The 25441-nt window shown below is 43.6% G+C and overlaps 1 protein-coding gene across 9 annotated transcripts in view; it reads left to right on the top strand.

The window, feature by feature from the left end:
• The first annotated feature begins 17 nt into the window (after nt 1-17).
• LOC310832073 (disintegrin and metalloproteinase domain-containing protein 2-like) overlaps nt 18-25441 on the top strand; it is a 78959-nt gene continuing 53535 nt past the window's right edge. For 8 of the 9 annotated variants that reach the window (XR_014558127.1, XR_014558128.1, XR_014558129.1 and 5 more), the window contains exons 1-7: nt 18-136; nt 2782-2861; nt 5668-5729; nt 8859-8937; nt 12762-12838; nt 15986-16175; nt 16432-16497. Coding sequence is in view for 4 of the 9 variants with exons in the window: in XM_083713556.1 (XP_083569682.1) it covers nt 85-136; nt 2782-2861; nt 5668-5729; nt 8859-8937; nt 12762-12838; nt 15986-16175; nt 16432-16497 (606 nt within the window). In the remaining 5 variants the exon portion in view is untranslated. Of the gene's footprint in view, nt 137-731; nt 825-2781; nt 2862-5667; nt 5730-8858; nt 8938-12761; nt 12839-15985; nt 16176-16431; nt 16498-25441 lie in introns of those variants that run through there. The other variant, XR_014558131.1, reaches the window with a different exon arrangement.

The raw sequence follows: 25441 nt of genomic DNA, 5'->3' as shown, positions 1-25441 counted from the left end.
ACGCTCGACAGCCGCCGCGCGGCTCTCCGTTCCAGGCGAGACCGTTAGAGCGAAGCGGAGAGGGCGCTGGACAGCCGCGTCGCCATGAAGCTGTTGGCGGCGGCGGCGGCGCTGCTCCTCTTCGCCGCGGGCCTCGGTGAGTGAAGGCGGGCGGGCTCCCTCACAGTCCGCCCCGTCCCCCTACCCGGACTGGCAGCGATTCTCCCACGATCTTTATTTGTGGGACAAGCCCAAGTAGCGTCTGAACCAGGCAGCCTTTATCAAGTTGGGGGCCTCCAGGCGTCGCTGGACTACAACTTCCACCATCCCTGTCCTCTGGGGAATGGTGGGAGTTGTAGTCCAGAAACACCTGGGGACCCCGGGTTGAGAAAGGCCCGAGCACCTAGCTGTCTATCATAAAATGAATACGCTGCCTGGTGGTTTGAAAACCCTCAACGCGGTTTACAAAAAGATAACACTGCTTTAAAACATACAAAAGTTAAAATACTGAAACGGATTGCCTCAGCTTTCCAAGCGTCTCTGAGCAGGAACGTTTTGTGCAGGCGCCTGCTTGATCTGGAGAGGAAAGGATCAGGAGCCGAGCAAGATGTGGGCCCAAGTCCACCCGTCAAAGCGGCCCCCTGGGCACAAGTGGGGCAAGGCCTTGATCTTGGCCTGGGAGCAGATCAGCAGCCAGTGCCGATCTCTGAGCGCAGGCCTCCCTCCTGTCGGCAATCGCGCTGCAGAATTGTGCCCTCACTGCAGCTTCCAGCTCAGTCCCGAGGGAAGCCCCACGCAGAACACATCCTAATAGAGATGGGTGCAGCAGACGGTTTAAGGCAGATGTGGGTATGGAGCTGTCTAGGAAGAGGTGTCGACCTCAGTGTGGAGGAAATGTCCTTTAAAATCTGGATCTGCCTTGAAACATAGGAACCTAGGAAGCTGCCTTAACAGAGTCAAACCATTGGTCCATCTAGTTCAGTATTGTCCACACTGACTGGCAGCAGCTCTTCAGGATTTCAGGCAAGAATCTCTCCCAATCCTACCTGGATATGTCAGGGATTAAAACTACCCCTGGCCCAGGGCCCTTCTCCCTTAAGCACTTAGAAGTAGCACTTAGTAAAGGTAAAGGGACCCCTGACCATTAGGTCCACTTGTGGCTGACTCTGGGGTTGCGGCGCTCATCTCACTTTATTGGCCGAGGGAGCCAGCGTACAACTTCCAGGTCATGTGGCCAGCATGACTATGCCGCTTCTGGCGAACCAGAGCAGCGCATGGAAACGCCATTTACCTTCCCGCCGGAACGCTACCTTTTTATCTACTTGCACTTTGACATGCTTTCGAACTGCTAGGTTGGCAGGAGCAGGGACAAGCAACGGGAGCTCACCCCATTGCGGAGATTCAAACCGCCAACCTTCTGATCAGCAAGTCCTAGGCTCTGTGGTTTAACCCACAGCGCCACCCACGTCCCATAGAAGTAGTACTTAAAATAGTGCAAATATGGTATCTCACACCAATGCAACCAGCCCATTTTCGTTCTTCCTGCTCACCAAGAAGGAAGTTAACCTCATATATTTGAGGTGGGAAAGTTCTGGGAGGAAAGTATTTGTCAAAATAAAAGCAATCTCAAACTGTCTCAAAATGTCCAGAGTTGATGCTGCTCAGTCTTCTCATGGGCGATGATATTAATGTACTGCTCAAACCTCTAAGTTCTCTTTTAATAGTCGCTCATAATGAGATACTAGAAGAAGTTGTAGGGTGCATCTCTGACAAATTAGTACAATAAAATATGGCAAATAGCACTTGTGGGAAAATTGACTAATGAATAAAACTGGCATAAGGTTTGAAACATAAATACTCTTGTAACAGATTGGTACAGTTTTTTATGCATATGACTAGAAATGAAAACAGTCTAAAACTTTTTGGTTAATGGACTGTTTATTGCTTTCTATAAAAATGGTAGTCTGGGATAAGAACTTATTGTATTATTTGGATGTTATTTTGGATGTATTACCTTCTGGCTTAGGGTGGGATATTTTATTACTCGTCTACAATGTCATTATATGTTGTAAGAATTTAATAATTGGGGGCGGAGAGATAGAAGAAAGAAGAAAGGTACAGATAAAGGCACAAGAGTTTGTCTTTCCTAGATCTCTATTTGGTTAGCAATCCTAATTTATATGATTTCAATGTATATAGAATTTCTTGAGAGGCATTCCCCTGTTGCCAGGTGATGCACATAGAGACCTATAAGCTCAGCTAACTAACCAGGCTAGGCTCTTTGTTCGCTTGCTCAATGTATATTCATTAAGGAAAAACCATAATCGTATGCTAATAGGGCGATGTAGCCTAGAATAGGAGAAGTTGCCTCAGTTTATGCATATGCATTGCCTTAGGAGATAACAGAAATGTATATTAAGCCGTCCCCCTTTAGGGGTTGGGCGCAGACTTTGGAGTTTATTCCTCTGCTGCCTATTTTGCTGGCTTGCAAAATAAAACCCTTTGTTTTCCTCTTTTGCTGCTTGAGTTTTTCTTTCAGCCCCAAACATTGATTTTTGCAACACAAGCAGGCTGCAATCTAATCTCCAGACTGATTTGTTGTGGATGTAACCTGCCACATATCATTAAGGGTGTTTCTAGACTCACTGTTTTCAGGTGGGATTCAGCCACTTCTCAGCAAATTCAGAATGTGCAACTGAATGTGATTGGATGTAATTCTTAGGTGTCTTAAGGTGCTGTGACATTTGTGCCTTGTAGAAATTAAATGGCGATTAACTTCTTAGCATTCTTCTTTTTCTCCAGATTGTCAAACCTTTTTGCATATCACTTATCCAAAGAAAATTCCATCCAACATGACTGAAGATGGTCTAGGTCCAGATGAGGTATTTGGAATTAAGAAACATACTTATTCAAAAGTTTGTGCTATGGAGTAAACGCCTACTCAGTGGATGATATTTTGCACAGTGATTTCCCAAGCTTGCTGACACATGCTTTTCTCCAAGTTAAAACTGGAGGCATATTTGACTCTAGCATTTGAAAAGGTTCCTTTAAAAGTTTGAGGCGGAGGGCTCCACCTCCACTGCTTTTGTGTGAGTCACTTTTGTGAGTTTGTCTCCTGACAAGCAGGGCTTATCTGCCCCCCCATCATATTTTATTCAAGTTGGCACCTGTGGCCTTGCGTAAGGGAACTCTTCCCACCTACCCAGAGAATTTCAAACAGCCATAGAGGGATTGCCATCCACCTGTTCCATTATCATACAAGCCCCTGAGATGAAGAGTGTTATCAACAGGACCATTTTCATTGTATTCACGATGCTGTCTGTGGTTTAGAGGAAGCATAACACTTGTTGGTCTCTTCCAAATCATAGAATCATAGAATAGAATCATAGAATCATAGAGTTGGAAGAGACCACAAGGCCATCGAGTCCAACCCCCTGCCAAGCAGGAAACACCATCAGAGCACTCCTGACATATGGTTGTCAAGCCTCTGCTTAAAGACCTCCAAAGAAGGAGACTCCACCACACTCCCTGGCAGCAAATTCCACTGTCGAACAGCTCTTACTGTCAGGAAGTTTCTGAAAATGTTTCAGGCAAGTTAGAGCAATCTATCCCCATATGCCCAAAGTCAAAGGGAGGGGTTCTTAATTCATCTGACATCAGCTGATGCACAGTGTAAATTAATAATGCAGAGTCTTCTTCAGTAAAAGAATGAAAGCTTTACTGAGTTAAAATAAATTTGTTTGTAAACACATGGGAAAGCATGCTTAAACCAAAGTGTTCTTAAACTAAGGCATGCTTTCCCATAGCAGCGGGGGACTCAATTTACAAATGGAACACACTCAACAGGAAGCGAAACATATTCTGCTTCCAAGGCAAAGTTCACAAACCAAAACACCTACTTCCGGGTTTTGCAGCATTCTTAAGACTTCCAGAACGGATTAAGTTCGTAAACCAAGGTACCACTGTATTTATTTAGCAAATGAATGTGACCACACATTTTTATTCTGAGTGGCAGGAGGCTGTTGTGCTTTGAATGCAACTTTTCCTTTTCAGATTTTTTTGTTGGGTATGATAGACTTCAGGAGATTGCACTGTGGGATTCTTTTCCCACTTTGCTTTTCCTGACTCATTGTGAGTGGATTTAGAAAACGGTTACCCTTGTACTTGTGACAATGATACCCATGAGCAACTGAGTTGAAGCACCAGAAAATGGGGAGTTTCATTTCCTTCCAGTCAAATCTCCTCACCCCCCCATTGGCTTCTCTGGGCCCCAAACACAGGCAAGAAACATCATTTAGTTGAGCAAGGCTGAAATCCTAACCCCACTTACCTTGGAGTAAGTGCCACTGAATTAATTGGATTTACTTTTGAGTAGATATAGTGAGGGTTGTGTTGCAACTTGTTTTACATTAAGAAGTTAAACAGAGTCTTGCTAGGTTTCCCACAGGGGTCAACTAGATACCTCTGGGAAACCCACAAACATGTGCATGTTCCACATCTGAGGTCCTCCAGGTGTGTGAATGAGCAGAGATCCTCAGGTACAGCTATGTGTGCACTCTACAGTTGTGCATAAGAATCTTTGGGTCAGAGCAAACATTATTAAATATCATTTAAGAATGATAGTTTCCTCTTTCCCCCATCATAATCACTGCTGCTGTTTTGTTTAGCAACATTTTCACTCCCTCACCTGTTGCAGGAGCCCCACATGTCCATGTACTCTTTGCAGGGATCCTTTTTTTAATCAAAGTATTAATTAGACCTGGAACCAGAGATCTGACTGGCTATTTCAAATCAATGTGCTATTACTTCTCCTTTCTGCCTGTTCTCTCTCCTAGTTTTTTAGCAGGCTTCTCAACCTGGCTTCCTTATTCCTCAGGTGATCCCCATTTAAGCCTGAGCTGCCTTGATTTCTGTTTTCAGAAGTTCGGTGCCAGCCCCACTCTCTGCCAAGCGGTAGGAAGATTCCAGGGGTTCACCCAGGGTCTATGGTCCTCTGGAGAATTGAAGAGGCTGTGGAGTTGTAACTTTAAAAGCTATGGTTTATTCACCTATTTACACCTTCCGTCTGCATGGAGAGAGTCCAGATCTTATAGCGTGGTCATTTTAAGAGGAGCTTGTCCCCTACAGGAGTGCAGCACTAGAGTCCAATGCATCTCTCCCAGCCAGCCTGCCCAGGATGGATCTCTCTTTTCATTCTCCCCAACTTCTTCTTCCCAGCACTCCTTGCTTTCAAGACTCTCTTTTCCTGTCACTTTACAGCCAGTTACTCTGGCAACCTTCCATCTGCCCAGGCCAAAGATTCCTCTCAGGTGGGCCATCAACACCTTTTGCTATCCCAGGTGAAGCTTGTACAAGTTTAGCTTGTATTTTTCCACTGGCCTGCAATCTTCCCTTCACTACTCCAGCTAATCAAAACCCTACCATTTATTTCTAGGGTTTAGCCCTCTGCCCCCACTCCCGCAAATGCCTTCTCAGGCCCCTGCCTCCTTCTTTCATCAATGAAACTTATTTTCTTTCCCTGGGTCCTGAACTGCCTCTCTGAAAGATAAAGAGGCTCAGCCAATCACTGCCATAGCTTTTCTGCCATCATCAAATACATTTCAATAGAGACTGTTCATTTCATTTGTAAAAATACTGTTTCTACATACCCTTCTGACTGGTTGTTTTGTTTTGTTTTGAATTGTCCAGAGCACACAGACTTACATGATTACAATAAAAAAGAAGACGTACACAATTCACCTGCAGCAACAGTAAGTGACTCCCTATTCTTAACCCTTTGGCTTATGGAAAGGCATGTGCTGTGCATGGAGAAGGTCCCAAGTTCAGTCTCCAGTGTCTCTAGGCAGAGACCCCCGTCTGAAACCCTGGAGAGCCATGGCTTGGCTTAGTGTGACATGTGAGCCAGGCCACTTACTAATCTGCACCTGATTTTGATTTCAGTAGTCCATAATGGCTAGCTCCAGAAGGTGATCATATTGGGCCTTTCCTAGTCCACTACCACCTCAACAGGGCCACCAGTCTTATTTTGCTCACAACTGTCCAGAAGGTCATAGGCAGTATGAGAATTCTCAGTTTACACATCATGCCTGCGCTAGACAAAAGCGCCCCACAAAAGATTTATTAGTTCATTTCTTAGGAAGCATCTTACCTAAACTGTTCAGCATCAAGCTCCTGTAATGGCTTATAAGGGGTTAAAGAAGGCCAATAGTAGTAATAGTAGTAGTAGTAGTAGTAGTAGTAGTAGTAGTAGTAGTAGTAACACAATAAAAAAATGGCAACACTTACATAACAATGCAACTTCCAAAGAAAACAGCATGGTAGAAAAAATTCCAGCAATGATTAAAAATGAATGAATCTAAAAGGCCTGTGGCACTAAAAGGAAAAGAGAGATGACATGCGAGCTTGTCGGGGCTGGCGGGGGAAGCATGGGTCCCCCCCCCCCGCCTCAAAGAGCACCTCAGGGAGCAGCGAACGTTCTGCGCACAACCTGCTCGCTGCTCCCAGAGCTTGTTGGGGCTGACGGGGGAAGCCTGGGCCCCCCCTCCCAGCCCCAGGGACCACAAATTTGCTCCATAAGACGCACAGACATTTCCCCTTAGTTTTTAAGAGGAAAAAAGTACGGAGCGAAAAATATGGTACAATATTATCAATAAAGAAATAACTCTCAGAGTACATTGCTTATTAATTGCCTAGTACATCAGACACCCTATGGCAGTGATGGCCAAACTCAGCCCTCCAGCTGTTTGGGACTACAGTTCCCATCATCCCTGACCACTGGTCCTGTTAGCTAGGGATGATGGGAGTTGTAGTCCCAAAAATAGCTAGAGGGCCAAGTTTGGCCATCACTGCCCTATGTTGTCTCTTGAGAACATTCCTTGGCTGTCTTCTTCGGAAATTAATGGTTACCATTCAATCCAGTGGGAGGAATAATAATAATAATAATAATAATAATAATTTATTATTTATACCCCGCCCATCTGGCTGCATTTCCCCCAGACACTCTGGGCGGCTCCCAATCAAGTGTTTAAAAACAATACAGCATTAAATATTTAAAACTTCCCTAAACAGGGCTGCCTTCAGATGTCTTTTAAAAATAGAATAGCTGCTTATTTCCTTGACATCTGATGGGAGGGCGTTCCACAGGGCGGGCGCCACTACCGAGAAGAGAAACTAGAAAATTCTAACTGTAACTCTTCCCTGTCAGCAGATCTCTCAGGATCGGTGTTATATGGTCCCGGTGGCCACTCCCAGTCACTAGTCTAGCTGCCGCATTATGGATTAATTGCAGTTTCTGCGTCACCTTCAAAGGTAGCCCCACGTAGAGCGCATTGCAGTAGTCCAAGTGGGAGATAACTAGAGCATGCACCACTCTGGTGAGACAGTCCGCGGGCAGGTAGGGTCTCAGCCTGCATACCAGATGGAGCTGGTAGACAGCTGCTCTGGACACAGAATTAACCTGTGCCTCCATGGTCAGCTGTGAGTCCAAAATGACTCCCAGGCATCGCACCTGCTCCTTCAGGGACACAGTTACCACATTCAGGACCAGGGAGTCCCCCACACCCGCCTGCCCCCTGTCCCCCAAGAACAGTACTTCTGTCTTGTCAGGATTCAACCTCAATTTGTTAGCCGCCATCCATCCTCCAACCACCTCCAAACATTCACACAGGACCTTCACCACCTTCACTGGTTCCAATTTGAAAGAGGTAGAGCTGGGTATCATCCGCATATTGATGAACACCCAGCCCAACCCCCCTGATGATCTCTCCCAGCAGCTTCATGTAGATGTTAAAAAGCATGGGAGAGAGGACAGTACCATGAAGCACCCCACAACTGAGAGCCAAGGGGTCTGAACACTCATCCCCCAAACCACTTTCTGAACACGGCCCAGGAGAAAGGAGCGGAACCACTGTATAACAGTGCTCCCAGCTCCTCAAGACTGTCCAGAAAGATATCATGTTCAATTGGATCAAAGGCCGCTGAGAGATCCGGCAGGACCAGGAAACAGCTTTCACCTCTGTCCCTGGCCAGCTGAAGTTCATTGACCAGCATGACTAACGCAGTTTCAGTACCATGGTGGGACCTGAATCCCGATTGGAAGGGATCCAAATGGTCCACATCCTCCAGGCGTGCTTGGAGTTATTCAGCAACCACCTGCTCAATCACTTTGCCCAAGAATGGTAGATTTGAGACTGGGCGATAGTTGACCATATTGGCTGGATCTAAAGATGTTTTTTTAAGAAGCGGTTTAATGACCGCCTCTTTCAGCGGGTCTGGGAAGGCTCCCTCACAGAAGGAAGCATTCACCACCACGCAGAGCCCATTGCCCTTCCAGACTTGCTTTTATGAGCCAGGATGGGCAAGGATCAAGGAGACAGGAAAAGCAAACCACTGCAAAGGGAGACAACATTGTGGTGAGAACAACCTTCCCTCCATTCCCTGACACTATGTGATCATAGAATGATAGAACCGTAGAGTTTGAAGGGACCCCAAGGGTCATCTAGTCCAACCCCCTTGACAGAGGGCCATTCACCCTCTGCTTAGAAACCCCCAATGAGAGAGAGCCCACAACCTCTCAAGGGGATCTGGGCCTCACTTATGGGAAGCACTGCAGTAAAGATCTGTGCCTCCATCATTGTGATAGGCAGTTTGCTACTAGTATTTATGAATGCTGTACCTCTTCACTTAGCACTGCCAGCAAATTTCAGAAGCATCCCGTTTCTGTTCCTCAGCTTGCTAGCTGACAAAGACAAAGTACAGTGCCTTAGGGGATCTTCATTAGTTACCTCTTCAACCCAACCCTATGAGACTTTCCCCAGAGAGCAATCAGTGATTCTTTTTGAAATGCCAACATAAATATCACTTTGTTGTTTTCTTCACAGAACATTTTTGCCCAATGACTTTTTGGTTTATACATACAACCAAGGAGGCTTTGTCCACCCCAATTCCCCACATATTCAGGTAAAGGTTCTTAATTGTGTTTGGATGCCATTTCAGACATTGCTTGATTGATTTTAAGTGTTTGTACACCACTTGTCAGATATACAAAAGCAGTGTACAAAATTTTGAGGCAATACAATATTGTTATGGGTGTGTGGGCTACCATGTAAAGGTAAAGGTAAAGGTACCCCTGCCCGTACGGGCCAGTCTTGCCAGACTCTGGGGTTGTGCGCCCATCTCACTCAAGAGGCCAGGGGCCAGCGCTGTCCGGAGACACTTCCGGGTCATGTGGCCAGCGTGACATCGCTGCTCTGGCGAGCCAGAGCTGCACACGGAAACGCCGTTTACCTTCCCGCTAGAAAGCGGTCCCTATTTATCTACTTGCACCCGAGGGTGCTTTCGAACTGCTAGGTTGGCAGGCGCTGGGACTGAGCAACGGGAGCGCACCCCGCCGCGGGGATTCGAACCGCCGACCTTTCGATCGGCAAGCCCTAGGCGCTGAGGCATTTACCCACAGCGCCACCCGTGTCCCCGTGGGCTACCATGACTCTTCTAAATTCCTGCATGCCAGATTCTGCCCCCCCCCCCAAAAGCAGTGTAAAATACAGGCTAACCCTGAGTTTTCCTGATGGAGAATTCCCTGGCAGAGAAGTCAGAAAGACTGATAAGCAGCAAAGCAGAGGCTGTGCCAGCTGCAAGGGGGGGGGGGTAGTTAGCAAAGACAATGCCAGAGTTGGGTAGAAGAAATTTCAGAATTTCCTTGGGCCTAAAGTAAGCAAACAGACAGAAAGTTTTGGTTTTGCAAACTTGAAGGTGGCGGGGAGTGGGGCAGGGGGTGGGAGATGCCAAAGCCTGAAGTGAGTGTGGAGGAAAATCCTCTCCAGTCTGGAAGCGGCAAGCAGAAGGCAGATATGCAGAGTTATGGCTGAGGTCTCTTTAAAATCAGACACACAAGAGATCCTCTTGGGGTTTAATGCTGGGATTCCCACCCATCTAGAATCAGATTGTATGTATGTGTAAATAAACCATGTATCATAAAGACACCCCATTCTCCACTGTGCCTCATTCCCAAAAGAAAATTGTGCCTGCAACCCCTGGAATATCACACTGCTCATGGAGATTGGGGTGGCGTGTAACAATAAAGATTTAACTTCATTACAGAAGAAGATTGTGGGGAAAGGGCATTTTGAGATCAGATAAACCCTTCAGTCTGAACATTGCAAAAAGCCTGGGGGAAAGTAAAAAAATAAAATGCATATGGGATTTGTAAGAGGTGATGGGGAAGCTTCTCTGGTGAGCAATTTCCAAAGGAGGGGTTTCACAGCAGAACACCCCACACCCCCCAGTTACCTCCCACACCTTGCCTCAAATAGCCCAGGAACTCACAGAAAAGTCTCAGAAGAAGTTCTCAACAGTCAGGTATGTTCATGCAGGAAGAGGCAGCCCTTGAAGTAACTTGGTTCCAAGCTACTTATTTGTAAAAATGAAATAAAATATTATTATTTATTTAAATAAATGTATGAACCAAATAATCATAACAATCCCTCCTAAGTGGTATGCATAAGATCTTGTTCTTCTTCAAAATGATTGCATGGTGGGTCACAACAAAATTTATTTTTATTTTATTTTATTAATTTCTATACCACTTTATAGTTTTAAGAAAAATCTCAAAGTGGTTTACAACATATTAAATCAATAAAACATAAATAAAACAATCTGAAAAAAGTCAAATATAGAGTATACAGTCAAAGCAACATAACAGAAAACTAAAATGTTATCTTAAAGATTTCAAAATAAAGCATTACAAAGGAGGTCAACTACAGAATACATATTTAACAAAGTAGGGCTGGGTGAGTGTGGGCCCTGCCCCCTAGGCCAGGTGGAAAGGGCTTTGTAGGGAGCGGCCTTCACACTCACAGCCAGGTAACGTTCCTCCAGCCTCATGAGGAGCCTCATGTTAAGCAGCACAAAATAGTCATAGAAATACTAAAGCATCTAAAATTCATAATTCAGTTTTGTATATAACATCATGATGTCTGCCCTGGTCCCGAAAGCTAACCATTGTTGGTGCTCAGGAGGAAAGGTGTTCCACAACCAGGGGCAGGGAGGTGGGGTTTCCGTTGAGAAAGCCTCATTAAACGTTTTGGTAGCTCAACTGCATATGGCAATGGTATCACCAAAAGGACCTGCCAGGCAGATCTCAGATCTTGGACGGGATGGTACAAGGAGAGGTGCTCCATCAGGTAACTTGGCTTGAGGCTTTATGTGTCAAAACAAGCACCTTGAATTAGGTCTGAAAACTTATGGAGAACTAGGAAGCTATGCTGGTGAAAAGCGTTCTTCTGTATGTCCAGGCCCAGTTAGTAACCTAGTTGCTCTGTTATGTATTTGCTGCACTTTTTGGACCATCTTCCAAAGCAGTCCCACATACCATGCACTGGAATGGGTCCTAAGGGGGCCATCCAGAGTCTGGAGTACATTGTCATCAATATACTGATGGCACACAGCTCTGCTTCTCCTTTACATCTGCAGATGAGGCAGTGGAAGTGCTGGGCTGTTGTCTTGCCTCAGTAATGGACTGGATGAGGGCCAACAAACCGAAGCTCAATCCAGATAAGATGGAGGCACCTTTAGTGGGTGGTTCCCTAGAGCAGATGGCTGAGAGGTGGTCTGCTCTCGATGGGGTTACACTTGCTCTGAAGGAGTTAGTACACGCTTGGGGGTGCTTCTAGATCCATTGCTGCCACTTAAGGCTCAAGTGGCCTCGGTTGCATTGAGTGCCCAGCTGCGCCCCTATCAGGACAGGCATAGCCTAACTTCAGCAAACTATGCTCTGGTAACCTTTAGTTTAGATTATTGCAACCCATTATATGTGGGGTTGCTTCTGAAGATGGTTCGGAATCTTCAGCTGGTGCAGAATTCAGCAGGTAAAGGTAAAGTAAGGGACACAGGTGGTGCTGTGGTCTAAATCACTGAGCCTCTTGGGTTTGCTGATCGGAGGTTTGGCAGTTCAAATCCCCACAACAGGGTGAACTCCCACTGCTCTGACACAGCTCCTGGCAACCTAGCAGTTCGAAAGCACAGCAGTGCAAGTAGATACATACAGTAGATACCATTGCGGCAGGAAAATAAATGGCATTTCTGTGCGCTCTGGCTTCTGTTGCGGCGTTTCCATTGTGCCAGTAGCAGTTTAGTCATGCTGGCAACGTGACCCGGAAAGCTTTCTGTAAGTCAAATGCCAACTCCCTCGGCCTGAAGCAAGATGAGCGGCACACCCCATAGTCGCCATCCAAGGTCCGTTGCCTTTACCTAGAGGGCAGCAACATGAGAATGGCTGGGGTAGCTCCCTGCTTATGGAATGCTCTCCCAGGGGGACTCACCTGGCAGCTTTGTTACATATCTTTAGCTGCCAGGCAAGAACATATTCCTCTCCTCCCAGGCCTTTGGCTGATTAAACAATCTATGGCATTTTAAATGGTGGGTGGTGGTTATTGTTTTTGTTTGTTACTATCTTTTGTTACTATACTATCTATTTTTGTGTTTTTACATTGACAACTGCCCTGTGATCCTCAGATGAATGGGAGTGTACACATATTATAGATAATAATAATTCACATGAACATCACAAATAACTGTGGCTAGGCTCTCTCTTTCTAAGACAAGCTGTCAGCGGCACATTGACCTGAACAGATGGAAGATGGTTAGAAGCACAATTCTGGGGGAACTGAAACTGTGGGGCAGGAGGGTGAGGGTTAAAAACTGCATGTAAGGCTAGTTAATAGAGAATTTCAATTGTGTAAATGCTGCATCAATTGCTTTTTTCTAATTTTAAAAAATATCTTTAGGGCGAATGCTTCTATCAAGGATACATACAAGGGTTCCCAAACTCTGTTGCAATACTCAGCACCTGTTATGGGCTCAGGTAAGAGATTTCAACAGCCTAAATCAATTATCTGTCAACCCTAGCAGCAACCTGTCTCTGGCATAATCCAGGCACCAGATGTTTCACAAAAGTAGATGCAGTATATGTCCTGTCTCTCCCATCCCCATCATTGTTCTTCACACTCCTGACTTTGTTGAGTGGAAGTTCACAGCAGCCCAAGATATTTACTCTTCTCTGAGCAGTGGAAAGTTCCCAGGTGTGGGGCCTACCCAGGTTTGGTCTCCTTTGGAAGGAAATCACTGTAGACTTACTTGGTTTTGTAATATTTGAGCTTATTTTCAAACATGCAGGCTGAGCATAAGCATAAGTGGAGGCCCTGCTTAAGCATTCTATCAGACAGCCAAATACCCCTGTCCCTGTATGAGGTATCCAAAGGAGATGGCCAGCACCCTAAGATACTAGCAAACTCCAGCGATTGGCAGTCCTTATGCCAGCCTTTTGCTTCTCTATAATGTCTTCTTGGAATAATTTAGGGCTTATCCACACTTATCTTTCCTCTGCTCTTTCTTGACACAGCTCACAATTTAAAGCTCTGTGTCTGAGCACCTGTTTTTAGCTTTGGAGCATTCCCTGTCAAAACACACTCTTTAAAGCTCAACTGGAGCAAATGTCAGTCAGTGGAAAACCCAAATGGATGTTTGCACTGATTCAGCTTTAACAAGTGTGCCCCCCCCCCGCAAATGCTTGGGGTGGGTGGGAAACTGCTCTGACATGGAGCGTTAAAGCAGTGGGCCGATGCCTGAAAGAGTGGGACCAAAGATAAGTGTGGCTAAGCCCTGTTGTAGTAATGTCGCCCCCAACCACTTGCCCCTCCCTTCTCCTGTCTCTGCTCTCCGGCCAGACTAGGATGCCCAGGGCAGGGTTGGCAGACGCATTACTTTTTGCAAAACAGAACAAACACGACCCGGTAGGGCTGCCACCACTCCCTATGTTCTAGGGGACCCAGAATCACAACCCAAGGAGAAGGCTGCGACCCGTTATCCTGGCTGTCCGCCCCCTCCACAAGCTGCATCCACAGACTTGCAGGCAGAAGTTCTACGGTAGAGCGTAACCAAGCGTAAGGCTAGGACTTAGCTATTCCCTCCGGAAAGGCACACAAACTAAAACAGTTTAAAATAACATAAGAAACATGCTAGAATAGCAGGCACTTCTTTTGAACGTTACAGATAAGAAAATAACAACGTTACATAGTATAGCTAACTCTACATACTCACAAGCTCTAACACAAAATAGGATAGTTGAAGTCCTTTAGGAATCTGCAAGTTGAAGGCTTTTGAAGATCTCCATTTCAAAAGACGACCGACGGCTATTAGGTTGGAACAATACAGCCAGGCATCTATGCGGATTGCAGAGCAATGGCAGAGAGCAAATCTCAAAACAATTCCCTGATCTTTTATTCACAATTCTCACTTGGCGTCGTAACTTTCAAGCCAATCATAAGACTCAAATTATTTTTAAATCCACCAATGACCGGCTTGCTGGTCAATCAATTTACCTCTTGACAGCTGGGTCAATTTGGAATCCAAACTTTAAATCAAAGAGTTTCCTCCCTTTCGTGGAAATTAGCCAGATACCCATTCCCAAGCAATTCAAGGACCGATAGCATCACTGGGGGGGGGGGGTCACACTCTCAATCCCAGGTGTTAGTTCTTTCATTAAATCAAGGCTTCCTCTATTCCAATAAAGCTTTCAGCCGAGGAGCCAGCTAGTCTAGGGTTTAAAGAGACACAACTTCTTTCCCAGGGTCCTTATGGCTGATGGAGTTCCCATAAGGCTTCACTCTTTTTACTTGACCAAGGAATGATTTCTAAACAGTACTAACTTTACTACACCTGTCCTTTATGATTTATTGCTTCTCCGTCCAGTTACACTCCCGTTGCGTCTGCCAGCTTCTTGTTTTTCAGCGTAAGCACGGGAGAAAGCCAGCCAGCGTAGCAGAATACACAGCGAAATGTGAGAAGGACAGTAAATCAGTCCAAACAGCTTCTTCTATCCTAGAAGCTTTATTGTACAGCAAATAGCTTATTTACAATCCATCAAAGACCGTCAGTGTCCAGCTGCATTTTCTCTGACTCCTCACATCCTCAGTGCAGCGATCTGAAATCAAAAGCACTCTCTTACAGCATAACAAGCTGTTGACATAAAGTCCTGGCTTACTTCCTTTGTAAGCCCTTCCCCCCTCAAGCTCGAGACACAGAAGGTTAACCCTTCACTACACCCAACAAGCCCTTAGTTTTCAAAGGAAGAGCATCATCAAAGGGCAGCCAAGGGGAAAGGGTGGAGCAGGATGTGTTCAAGGGACTGAGAGTGTTCAAGGTGAGACAAAAGTCATGGGCAGGATTTTACTGGGACATGAGCACCGAGAAGTGGAGGTGAGGTGCAAGATTAGGGATGGGAGTTTGTTTGGGAGCGATCAGAAAGCCACTGTGTGTGAGGTGGGGTATCATGTGCTCAGAGCGTAAAGGGAGTAATGAAAAACATTCTTAGCATCCCACAATGGGTTTGAGGTTAATTAAGCTCACTTTCCCCTTCATGGATCACTGCCTTGCCGTGGTGAAGGGGCTTAAATAACTCAGAGAAGGTATGAGCAGGGCCACCCAAGATGGACAGGTCATAGTGGAGAGTTCTGACCAAACGTGATCCACCTGGAGCAGGAACTGGCAAGCCACTCCAGTATTCCTGCCAAGAAAACTCCATGGGCAAAGACAACAGGCATATAAAAGTTATGCTAACCAAACTGTGGGAGGCAGTGGAAGACAGGAGTGCCTGGCGTGCTCTGGTCCATGGGGTCACGAAGAGTCAGACACGACTAAACGACTAAACAGCAACAACAACAAGCTCACTTTTCCTGTACAGTGGTACCTCAGGTTAAGTACTTAATTCGTTCCGGAGGTCCGTTCTTAACCTGAAACTGTTTTTAACCTGAAGCACCACTTTAGCTAATGGGGCTTCCCACTGCCGCTGCGCCGCCGGAGCACGATTTCTGTTCTCATCCTGAAGCAAAGTTCTTAACCTGAGGTACTATTTCTGGGTTAGCGGAGTCTGTAACCTGAAGCGTATGTAACCTGAAGCATATGTAACCCGAGGTCTCCTTGAACCTTGGCTAGTACTTTCTATTTTTTCCAGAGGGCTGTTGCAGTTTGAGAATGTCAGCTATGGAATTGAGCATTTGAAATCCTCAGCTAATTTTGAGCACCTGATTTATCAGATAAACAACAAAAACCTCCAGAGTCCACTTAGGAGAGAAGATTTGCCATCTACAGAAAGACAACTGGGGAGTGAGGGCATGCCTTATAAGCTGCTCTCAGATACTGTGGTAAGTGCTAAGAGGTTTATTTCATTCTTAAACTGGCCTTTAGGAGTAATTACCATCAATATTCATTTTTTATTTGGAGTCCTCCCTGAGAACTCAGATTAGTAGGCTTACAATACAGATGCAATGCACAGCCTGAAAAAAGTGGGGCAGCTTGATGCAGGCTTGGTTCTAGTAATCTGCTGCTAACGTTAAGCCATTTTCCATTATAAAAGTACAAAAATGATTACTAAATGTGATTTATTTTGTCTTTCCTCAGCCACTGTCAGATGTCACTAAAGTACACAGATACATAGAAATATATATCGTTTTGGATAAGGGTTTGGTAAGTTACTGACCACGAGAAACACATCTTCTTAAATTGCAAAGGCAATTCATTGAACCAGCATGGTGTTGTGCATGTGGGAATGTTCAGGGAGGCAAGAGATGATATATTGTTTAATGATATCCTTCCTAACTTGTGTTAGCAAGTTCTATATCTAAGCAGAGTTTCAACATTCCCTTTTCAAACGCACAACTTGTTGCAGGCTAGTTTTAGCCTCTAAATATATAGGATTCCTGGTAAGATCCTTTCTTTCTTTCTTTTTTCAAAAAAAATATATATATTCATTTGATAACACAAATAAATAGCACTAACAGAAAAAAACAAACAAACAATACAAACAAATTCTTGTCTTATCCTTGCTCACATTGTTAGGTGAGCTTCCCCAAGTCCTCCGTATCTGATTTTCATTTTACCTCATCCTTAGCAGTTTATAGATATCATAATTTTTAACCATTTTTTAAAATCACACTTACCGTATTTTTCGCCCTATAGGACGCACTTTTCCCCCTCCAAAAATGAAGGGGAAATGTGTGTGCTTCCTATGGGGCAAATGCAGGCTTCAGGAAGCTATCCACAAGCCTTGGGAGCACGCGGGAGTTCCCACAGGGCTCCCCACGGCTTGAGGAGAGACCCTGTTCTGGGTGATGGGGTCGGGGGAAGCTCGGGCTGGGGAAATAAAAATATTTTTCTTTATTTCTCAACCCAAAAACTGGGTGCGCCCTATGGGGGCAAAAAATACGGTACTTTTAGCATAAAAATCTTCACATTTTATCCCTTACATATATTTATACTCTGGTTTCTCTTCAGATCGTATAAATCTTTCGCCTTTTACATATAATACTATTTTAAAATATATTGTCTTCTACTTCTACCCTACAGCCTATATCCACTTCCAAAGCTATTCTAATTTAAATATTAACTCCCCCCCCCCCCCCAATATTCTTTAAACTTCTTCCAATCTTCTTCCGCCGTCTCTTCTCTCTGGTCCCAGAGTCTCCCAGTCTGTTCGGCAACTTCCATATAGTCCATCATCTTCATTTGCCATTCTTCAATAGTTGGTAAATCTTATTTCATCCAATTCTTCGCTAGTAATATTCTCGCAGCTGTTGTGGCATACAGAAAAAAAGTAAGATCCGTTTTGGGGATTTCACCCCCCACTATACCAAGTAAAAAGGCTTCTGGTTTCTTAATAAATGTGTTTTTAAACACTTTTTTCAGTTCATTATAAATCATTTCCCATAAGTCTTTTACCTTGGGGCGCGTCCACCACATGTGGTAAAAGGTCCTTCTTTTTCCTTATATTTCCAGCATTTATTATCATGAGTATGTTACATTTTTGCTAACTTCACTGGTGTTAAGTACAATATATACATCACTTTCATCAAATTTTCTCTTAATACACTACATTCTGTAAATTGGATTCCTTTTTTCCACAATTTCTCACAGTCCACCATCATAATATTGTGCACCACATCACTAGCCCATTCAGTCATTACAGATTTCACTTGTTCATCTTTCGTATGATATTCATAGAATCATAGAGTTGGAAGAGACCACAAGGGCCATCGAGTCCAACCCCCTGCCAAACAGGAAAAACCATCAGAGCACTCCTGACATATGGTTGTCAAGCCTCTGCTTAAAGACCTCCAAAGAAGGAGACTCCACCACACTCCTTGGCAGCAAATTCCACTGTCAAACAGCTCTTACTGTCAGGAAGTTCTTCCTAATGTTTAGGTGGAATCTTCTTTCTTGTAGTTTGGATCCATTGCTCCATGTCCGCTTCTCTGGAGCAGCAGAAAACAACCTTTCTCCCTCCTCTATGTGACATCCTTTTATATATTTTAACATGGCTATCATATCACCCCTTAACCTCCTCCTCTACAGGCTAAACATACCCAGCTCCCTTAGCCGTTCCTCATAAGGCATCGTTTCCAGGCCTTTGACCACTTTGGTTGCCCTCCTCTGGACACGTTCCAGTGTGATCCTGTCCTCTGGGGTATTATTATTCCAGTAATAAATTATACATCTTGGATAAATTTTTCATTTTTGTATCTAATAATTCCATTTTCAGTTTGGATTTCTCTGTTTGAAATCCAATTTTCTTATCCACTTTAAATGCTTCATTTACCTGGATGTACTGGAACTAATCATCTTAGAAGAGTGACTAGTGGGGTGCCACAGGGTTCTGTCTTGGGCCCGGTCTTATTCAACATCTTTATCAACGACTTGGATGATGGACTCAAGAGCATCCTGATCAAATTTGCAGATGACACCAAACTGGGAGGGGTGGCTAACACCCCAGAGGACAGGATCACACTTCAAAACAACCTTGACAGATTAGAGAACTGGGCCAAAACAAACAAGATTAATTTTAACAGGGAGAAATGTAGGGACTTCCGGGTTGGCGCCATCGCCGAATGACGGACTCCCTCCGAGCTCCGGAGGGAGCCTGCTCGGAAGGGGCTGGGTCCCGCCGCGCCGGCGATGCGGGGACCCTCAAAAACCATGGGCGCAGATGCCCATGGACCTGGTGACTCGGCGGGGCACCGTTTGCGCCCCCCGACCCGTGAAGGAGCCTTTTTAAAGGCTACGGAGCGGGGGATGGGGGTGTGTGGTGCTATGAGTCCTCCGCTTCCCCTGCCGAGCGAAGCCGCATGCCATTTGGCGGAGAGCGCTGACTTCTTCCATTGAAATTTGGACTAAAAACAACAACCCGTGAGTAATTGGGAATCCGGACTTAAAAGGAAAATATTATTTTTTAAATTTGGAACGAGCGGGGGAGGTGCAAAAAGGAAGTCCGTCTCCTGCCTGTTGTAGAGGATTTAAAGCAAGGATCCGACAACTCAGATCGAGAGAAGGGTCTTTTTTATTGATAAAAGTGATTAATTTCACGATGGAAAATTACAAGATAGTGCTGGAGGAGAAAAGTGGATTGTGTGCAACCCCCCCCCCCGGGAACCGGGAGTGATCCGTGAGAGAGCCTGGTGAGGAGATATAAAGATTTTGACAGCTGTCAAAGTAGCTGTCAAAGTTGGAGAATAAAAAGAGAACTTTGTTACGATGACTTTGCCGCTTAGATTCGTTACAATTTGGATATAAATTGTTGAAAACAAGGGATAACAACTTAGTTTGACTTTTGGGAGTGATCTGGAAGGAAACAAAGTTACCATAATCCCTCTAGAGGGGGCTTTGGGACACTATAAGAATTGCTGCAAGTGGAAAAATACTCACGGATTTGATCAGGACTTTTTATCTCCTGGGAAAGCTGCAAAAATGAAACACTATTTTGTCTACAGAGGTCTCTACACTAAAGGAGACAATAGATATATCTATTGAAGAACGGAAGGGACTTGACGCAAGTTTTTGTTCCTGAACAAATAAAGCCTCTGTAGTGGAACTAGAAGTTTTTGAAATTAGAACGTTTTTGCAGCGGAACAGGAAAAGAAACCTGAGGAAAGTGAGGAAAGAGAACAACAAGAATTGGATAAAGCTGGAAGTGGGAGCATTTGGGACATTCAGATTTAAAAAGGATTAAGAAACAAAATTTGAGTTCTACTCTTAAATATAGAGATCTGGATGAAAGAAAAAATGGACCTTCTTGAGATACAGCTTTTCCAAGACTGGGTTTTCGAAACGAAAGACTACTAAAAAGACAGCAAAGATTACTAAAAAGACGGCAAAGTGAAGCTGAGCGAGATTCGGACATGGAAGTGGGGTCTCCAGGCTGACAACAGATAGATTGATGAACATTGGGGATCGAAACTGGGAAAGGGGGGAGGGAAATTCGGAATCCAAAGGGTGTAAAATTATATTTTGTTCTTTACTTTGTTATTTCATTCTGTTTTGTGTATTAAAGAGGGGAATTCGTGGAAGGGAACAGGGGTCGATCTTAGGGGGGGGGAAAATATTTTTAAGTGAAAGGACGGTGGAATATAAAGTGAAAGTGGTCATATAAGATGAATTAAATTGAACATTGGGTCAATGATAATAATGATAATAAGCTTAAAATTTGGGGCAAGAACTTGTGGAACTAATTTAATGGAAATGGAATACAAGAGGGGGTGGGGTGGGGAAGTCCTGGAAAGATGTTAATGAAAGTAAGGCCTAAATGTAATTTTTTCTTCTTTTTTTTCTTTTTTCTTTTATATTTTGGATTTTTCTGGAAATTTCAATAAATATTATTTTTTTAAAAATTAACAGGGAGAAATGTAAAGTATTGCACTTGGGCAAAAAAAAGGAGAGGCACAAATACAAGATGGGTGACACCTGGCTTGAGAGCAGTACATGTGAAAAGGATCTAGGAGTCTTGGTTGACCACAAACTTGACATGAGCCAACAGTGTGACGCGGCAGCTAAAAAAGCCAATGCAATTCTGGGCTGCATCAATAGGAGTATAGCATCTAGATCAAGGGAAGTAATAGTGCCACTGTCTTCTGCTCTGGTCAGACCTCACCTGGAGTACTGTGTCCAGTTCTGGGCACCACAGTTCAAGAAGGACACTGACAAACTGGAACGTGTCCAGAGGAGGGCAACCAAAATGGTCAAAGGCCTGGAAACGATGCCTTATGAGGAACGGCTAAGGGAGCTGGGCATGTTTAGCCTGGAGAAGAGGAGGTTAAGGGGTGATATGATAGCCATGTTCAAATATATAAAAGGATGTCACATAGAGGAGGGAGAAAGGTTGTTTTCTGCTGCTCCAGAGAAGCGGACACGGAGCAATGGATCCAAACTACAAGAAAGAAGATTCCACCTAAACATTAGGAAGAACTTCCTGACAGTAAGAGCTGTTTGACAGTGGAATTTGCTGCCAAGGAGTGTGGTGGAGTCTCCTTCTTTGGAGGTCTTTAAGCAGAGGCTTGACAACCATATGTCAGGAGTGCTCTGATGGTGTTTCCTGCTTGGCAGGGGGTCGGACTCGATGGCCCTTGTGGTCTCTTCCAACTCTATGATTCTATGATTCTATTATCTAATTTATCTTTCAACTGATCATAAGATTTCAATGTAAATTGGTCCCCTACTTCCATCAAAATATCATTATACTTCAACCATGTGGCTCTCATATTCAACCTTTTATGGGTCTTAGCTTCCAATGGTGTTTTCCTTTCTAACAAATGCTTATATCTTATCCAAACATTGTACAAAGATTTTCTAATTATATGATTTTTAAATCCTTTGTGAGCTTTTATCTTATTATACCATAAATATGCATGCCAACATTATCAAAACCTTCCAAATCTAAAACATCTGTATCTTCCAACAAAAACCATTCTTTCAACCAGCAAAAGGATGCTGCTTCAAAGTAAATACTTAAATCTGGCATGGAGAAACCCCCTCTCTCTTTCACATCTGTTAATAATTTAAACTTAATTCTGGGGTTTCCTCCCCTGCCAGATAAATTTAGATAATACCTTTTGCCATTCCTTAAAACAATTCAACTTGTCAACTTGAAACAAAAACAACAACTTAGGCAATACATTAGGCAAGAAACATTATCAAAGGCTTTCTCTGAATCAATAAACATTAACATTGCTTTAGTTTTCCTTTTTACCTCTAATCTTTCCAACACATCCACTATGTCCCTAATATTATCTTTCATATGCCTCTCAGGTAGTAAGCCTGATTGATCTTTATGTATGTGCTTATTCAAAACCTTCTTCAATCTTGTAGCCAAAATATTTGCAAACATTTTATAATCCACATTCAACAAAGAAATTGGTCGGTAGTTCTTGAGCTCTATTTGTGTCCGGTTTGGGTATCAGAGTGATGGATGCCTCTTTCCAGGACTCGGGTGCTTTGTCCCCCTGTAATATCTTGTTACAAACATCCATCAATGGTTGTATCAGCCAATCCTTAAATATTTTATAATATTTGGATGTTAAGCCATCAGGTCCCGGTGCTTTGCCTATTTGCATTTGGGCAATTGCCCCTTCAATGTTCTTGTCTTGTAATCAGTTCATTTAGTAGGTTCTTTTTATCCGCTGGAATTTTCTGCAAACCATTTTTGTCCAGAAGCTGTTCAATTTTTTCCTTTTCTTCTTCTTCTTTTTTGTAAAGCTGTTTATAGTACTTTTGAAAGCATCTTCGAATCTCTACTGGGTTCTCAATATTCTTTCCATCCTCCATAATATTAATTATTGTACTCTCCTTCAGTCTCTTTTTCAATTTCCAAGCCAATAATTTTCTGCATTTATTTGCCGATTCAAAAGTCTTTTGTTTCATCAATTTAATTGTCCATTCAATTTCTTGATTGACTATTTGTGAATACTGAGATTGTAATGCCTTAATCTCCTTTTGACAACCATATGTCAGGAGTGCTCTGATGGTGTTTCCTGCTTGGCAGGGGGTTGGACTCGATGGCCCTTGTGGTCTCTTCCAACTCTATGATTCCTTTAGAATCTCTTGATTTTTTGGATTACATCTCAGTTTTTTCTCTTTCTCCTTTAATTGAGACAGGATTTTTTCCTTTTGCTCATTCTGTGCTTTCTTCCTGTTGAATCAGGAAACCTCGCATTATTGCTTTACTTGCATCCCATACAACCCTTGCTTCAATTCCAGGATTCAAATTCAACTCAAAATAGTCCTTTAGGGTCTTCTGAGCTTTATTTACAATCAAATCATTTCTCAGTAAAGCATCATTCATCCGCCATCTAAAAGAACCCTCTAGAGACAATTTTAACTTTGTCAACACAGCATTATGATATGACAAATGATTGGGCAAATCTCAGATTTAGTCACTCGGGGTCAAGTCTTTAGTTAGCCATATATAATCCAGACGGCTACATGATAGATTTGCATCTGAAAAAATATTTCTCCATTTGAGTCCTCAATCTCCAAATGTCCACCACGTCAAAATTGTCCACCATCTCAAAAAATGTATTTGGTAGCCTCCCATCATTAGTAAGTGTCAGCTTACCAGCTGCAGCTCATTGCTGCTCTCAGCAGAGAGAGCACTCCAGGCAGCCAGCCATAAATTCCATTCTTTATTTCCTTCTGACAAGATTACAGGCAGAATAAACAAAGTGATCCGTCTTTCATGACACGTTGCTTCGACTGGTTTCTTTTTTCCCTCGCCCTCGAGACCAACACAGCCAACGACCCAGCCCCTTCCGTTTTTCCCTGTGAAGTGGATCCCCCTCTCTCGGAAGCACCCCCTCCTGCTCAGACTCACTTTCCTCTTCTGTGTCCTCTGAGGACGAGCCAGTGCTAATCAGTGGAGATCGTTCCCTGTATATTTTAAATAAAACTTTCCTTCCTCCCTCGCGGCCTGCAGTTCCCCGACAGTACGTTTTTGCCTTTGGGTTCTATCCATCATTGTTGTTCAAATCCCCCATCAAGATAATTTTGTAATCCAGGTAATCCATAAAGGTGGTCTACAAATTTTTAAAGAATTCCGATTTGCCCTCATTTGGTGTATAGATTCCAAGCATCAAGAGTTTTTGGCCTTGTACTGTCAATTCCACTGCAACATATCTTCCAACTTCATCCTTAAAGATCATTTTGGGACTGAATTTCTCTTTAACATAAATCACAACACCTCTTTTTTTAACCTTATCTGAAGAGATAAATTCCTGGCCTAATTTTTTATTTTGCAGAACGTTCCTGTGGGTTCTTATTACATGAGTTTCTTGTAAACATATCACATCTAAATTCTGTTTTAACAGCACATGTTGAATTTTATTTCTTTTAGGCCGTGAATTAAGTCTGTTCACATTCCAAGATAAAATTCTTAATGCCATATTATTTCAATCCAAATCTGGAGGTCTGATTCCTGCCCCAAGTCCTGATCCTGATCCCGGACCTGCACCTGTAGCTGATCCAACTCCTGCTCCTGTGTCAAATCCAAAATCACTAACGTTCTTTTCCAAAAATCTCTTTTCTTCAATTGACCTGATTCGAAGTTTCCTTTGCTGGTATTTAAGTGGAAATTCCCATAAAAAGAAGATATGGTTTCTTCTCAATGCACTTGTAAGATCCAAATAGTTATTTCTTTTTGCCAAGAAAATTTTTGGGATTTCTTTAAATAAAACAATTGAATGTTGTTGTACTTCAAAATTCTTCTTGTAATGCAATCCCAAAATTTTATCTCTTTGATCCTTTGTTTGAAAGACTACCAGGCAATCATTTAAAATTTTGAGTCCTTTTTTCCTCTGGGTCCAAATCTATAGGCCTTTACAATTGTAGGTTCCACCTCTTCCTTTGTTAGGTCCCAAAAGGACACAAATTCCTGGACCAAGCACTCTTTCAAATTTCTTTGTTCAATGTCTGGTAGGCCTCTCAAACGAAGATATGTCTCTCTTTCCTTAAGTTGTAAAAAAGCTATTGCTGTTTGGGCCTCTTCCTGTAATTCTTTTAAGTCTGAAAGTTTAACAGCTTCAATCTCTGATAGTCTTTTCTGTAAACCTGCAGCTTCTGTTTTAACCTCTTGGAGGTCTTTGCACAGAATTCCAAAGTCTTTTTTAAATTCCTGGAGACAGAGCGTATTAGCTCTGACCTCTGTTGCAAGACTCTGCAGACCCTGCTTATTATCTTTCATAAACTCCAATATTTGCTCTTGGAAAGCCTGGTCTTTAGAGTCTCTTCTTGTTTGTGGCTTTTTCCCAGGCTCACCCGCCATAGCACCGCTAGTAACTCAGATTTCCAAAGTCAAAGATACTTTTATTTCAAAACAGTCAGGAGTAATGAGCTGGAAGGCAGACAACAGCTCCAGTTTGCAAGACAAGGCAGTTAAAATACAGTCCCAATTTTTCCAACCTGCCGTTCTTATTTATTTTCCCTTTTCACTCCTCAAGCAATTCAGATAGAGGTGTGTTGCCAGTTTTCACTTTAAGGGTTAAAATGTTTCAGTTTGACCGCTGCAGCAACTTAAAAATATCCAAGTAGGAAACGAAAGTAACAAGCATGCCTTCTATTGTTACATCACAGTGGCTGTTTGCCACTCTGACCG

This window comes from Podarcis gaigeae, assembly GCF_964106915.1.
Source record: "Podarcis gaigeae genome assembly, chromosome: 15".
In the NCBI taxonomy this organism is placed as follows: Eukaryota; Metazoa; Chordata; class Lepidosauria; order Squamata; family Lacertidae; genus Podarcis; species Podarcis gaigeae.
This window is presented reverse-complemented; position numbering and strand designations above follow the sequence as displayed.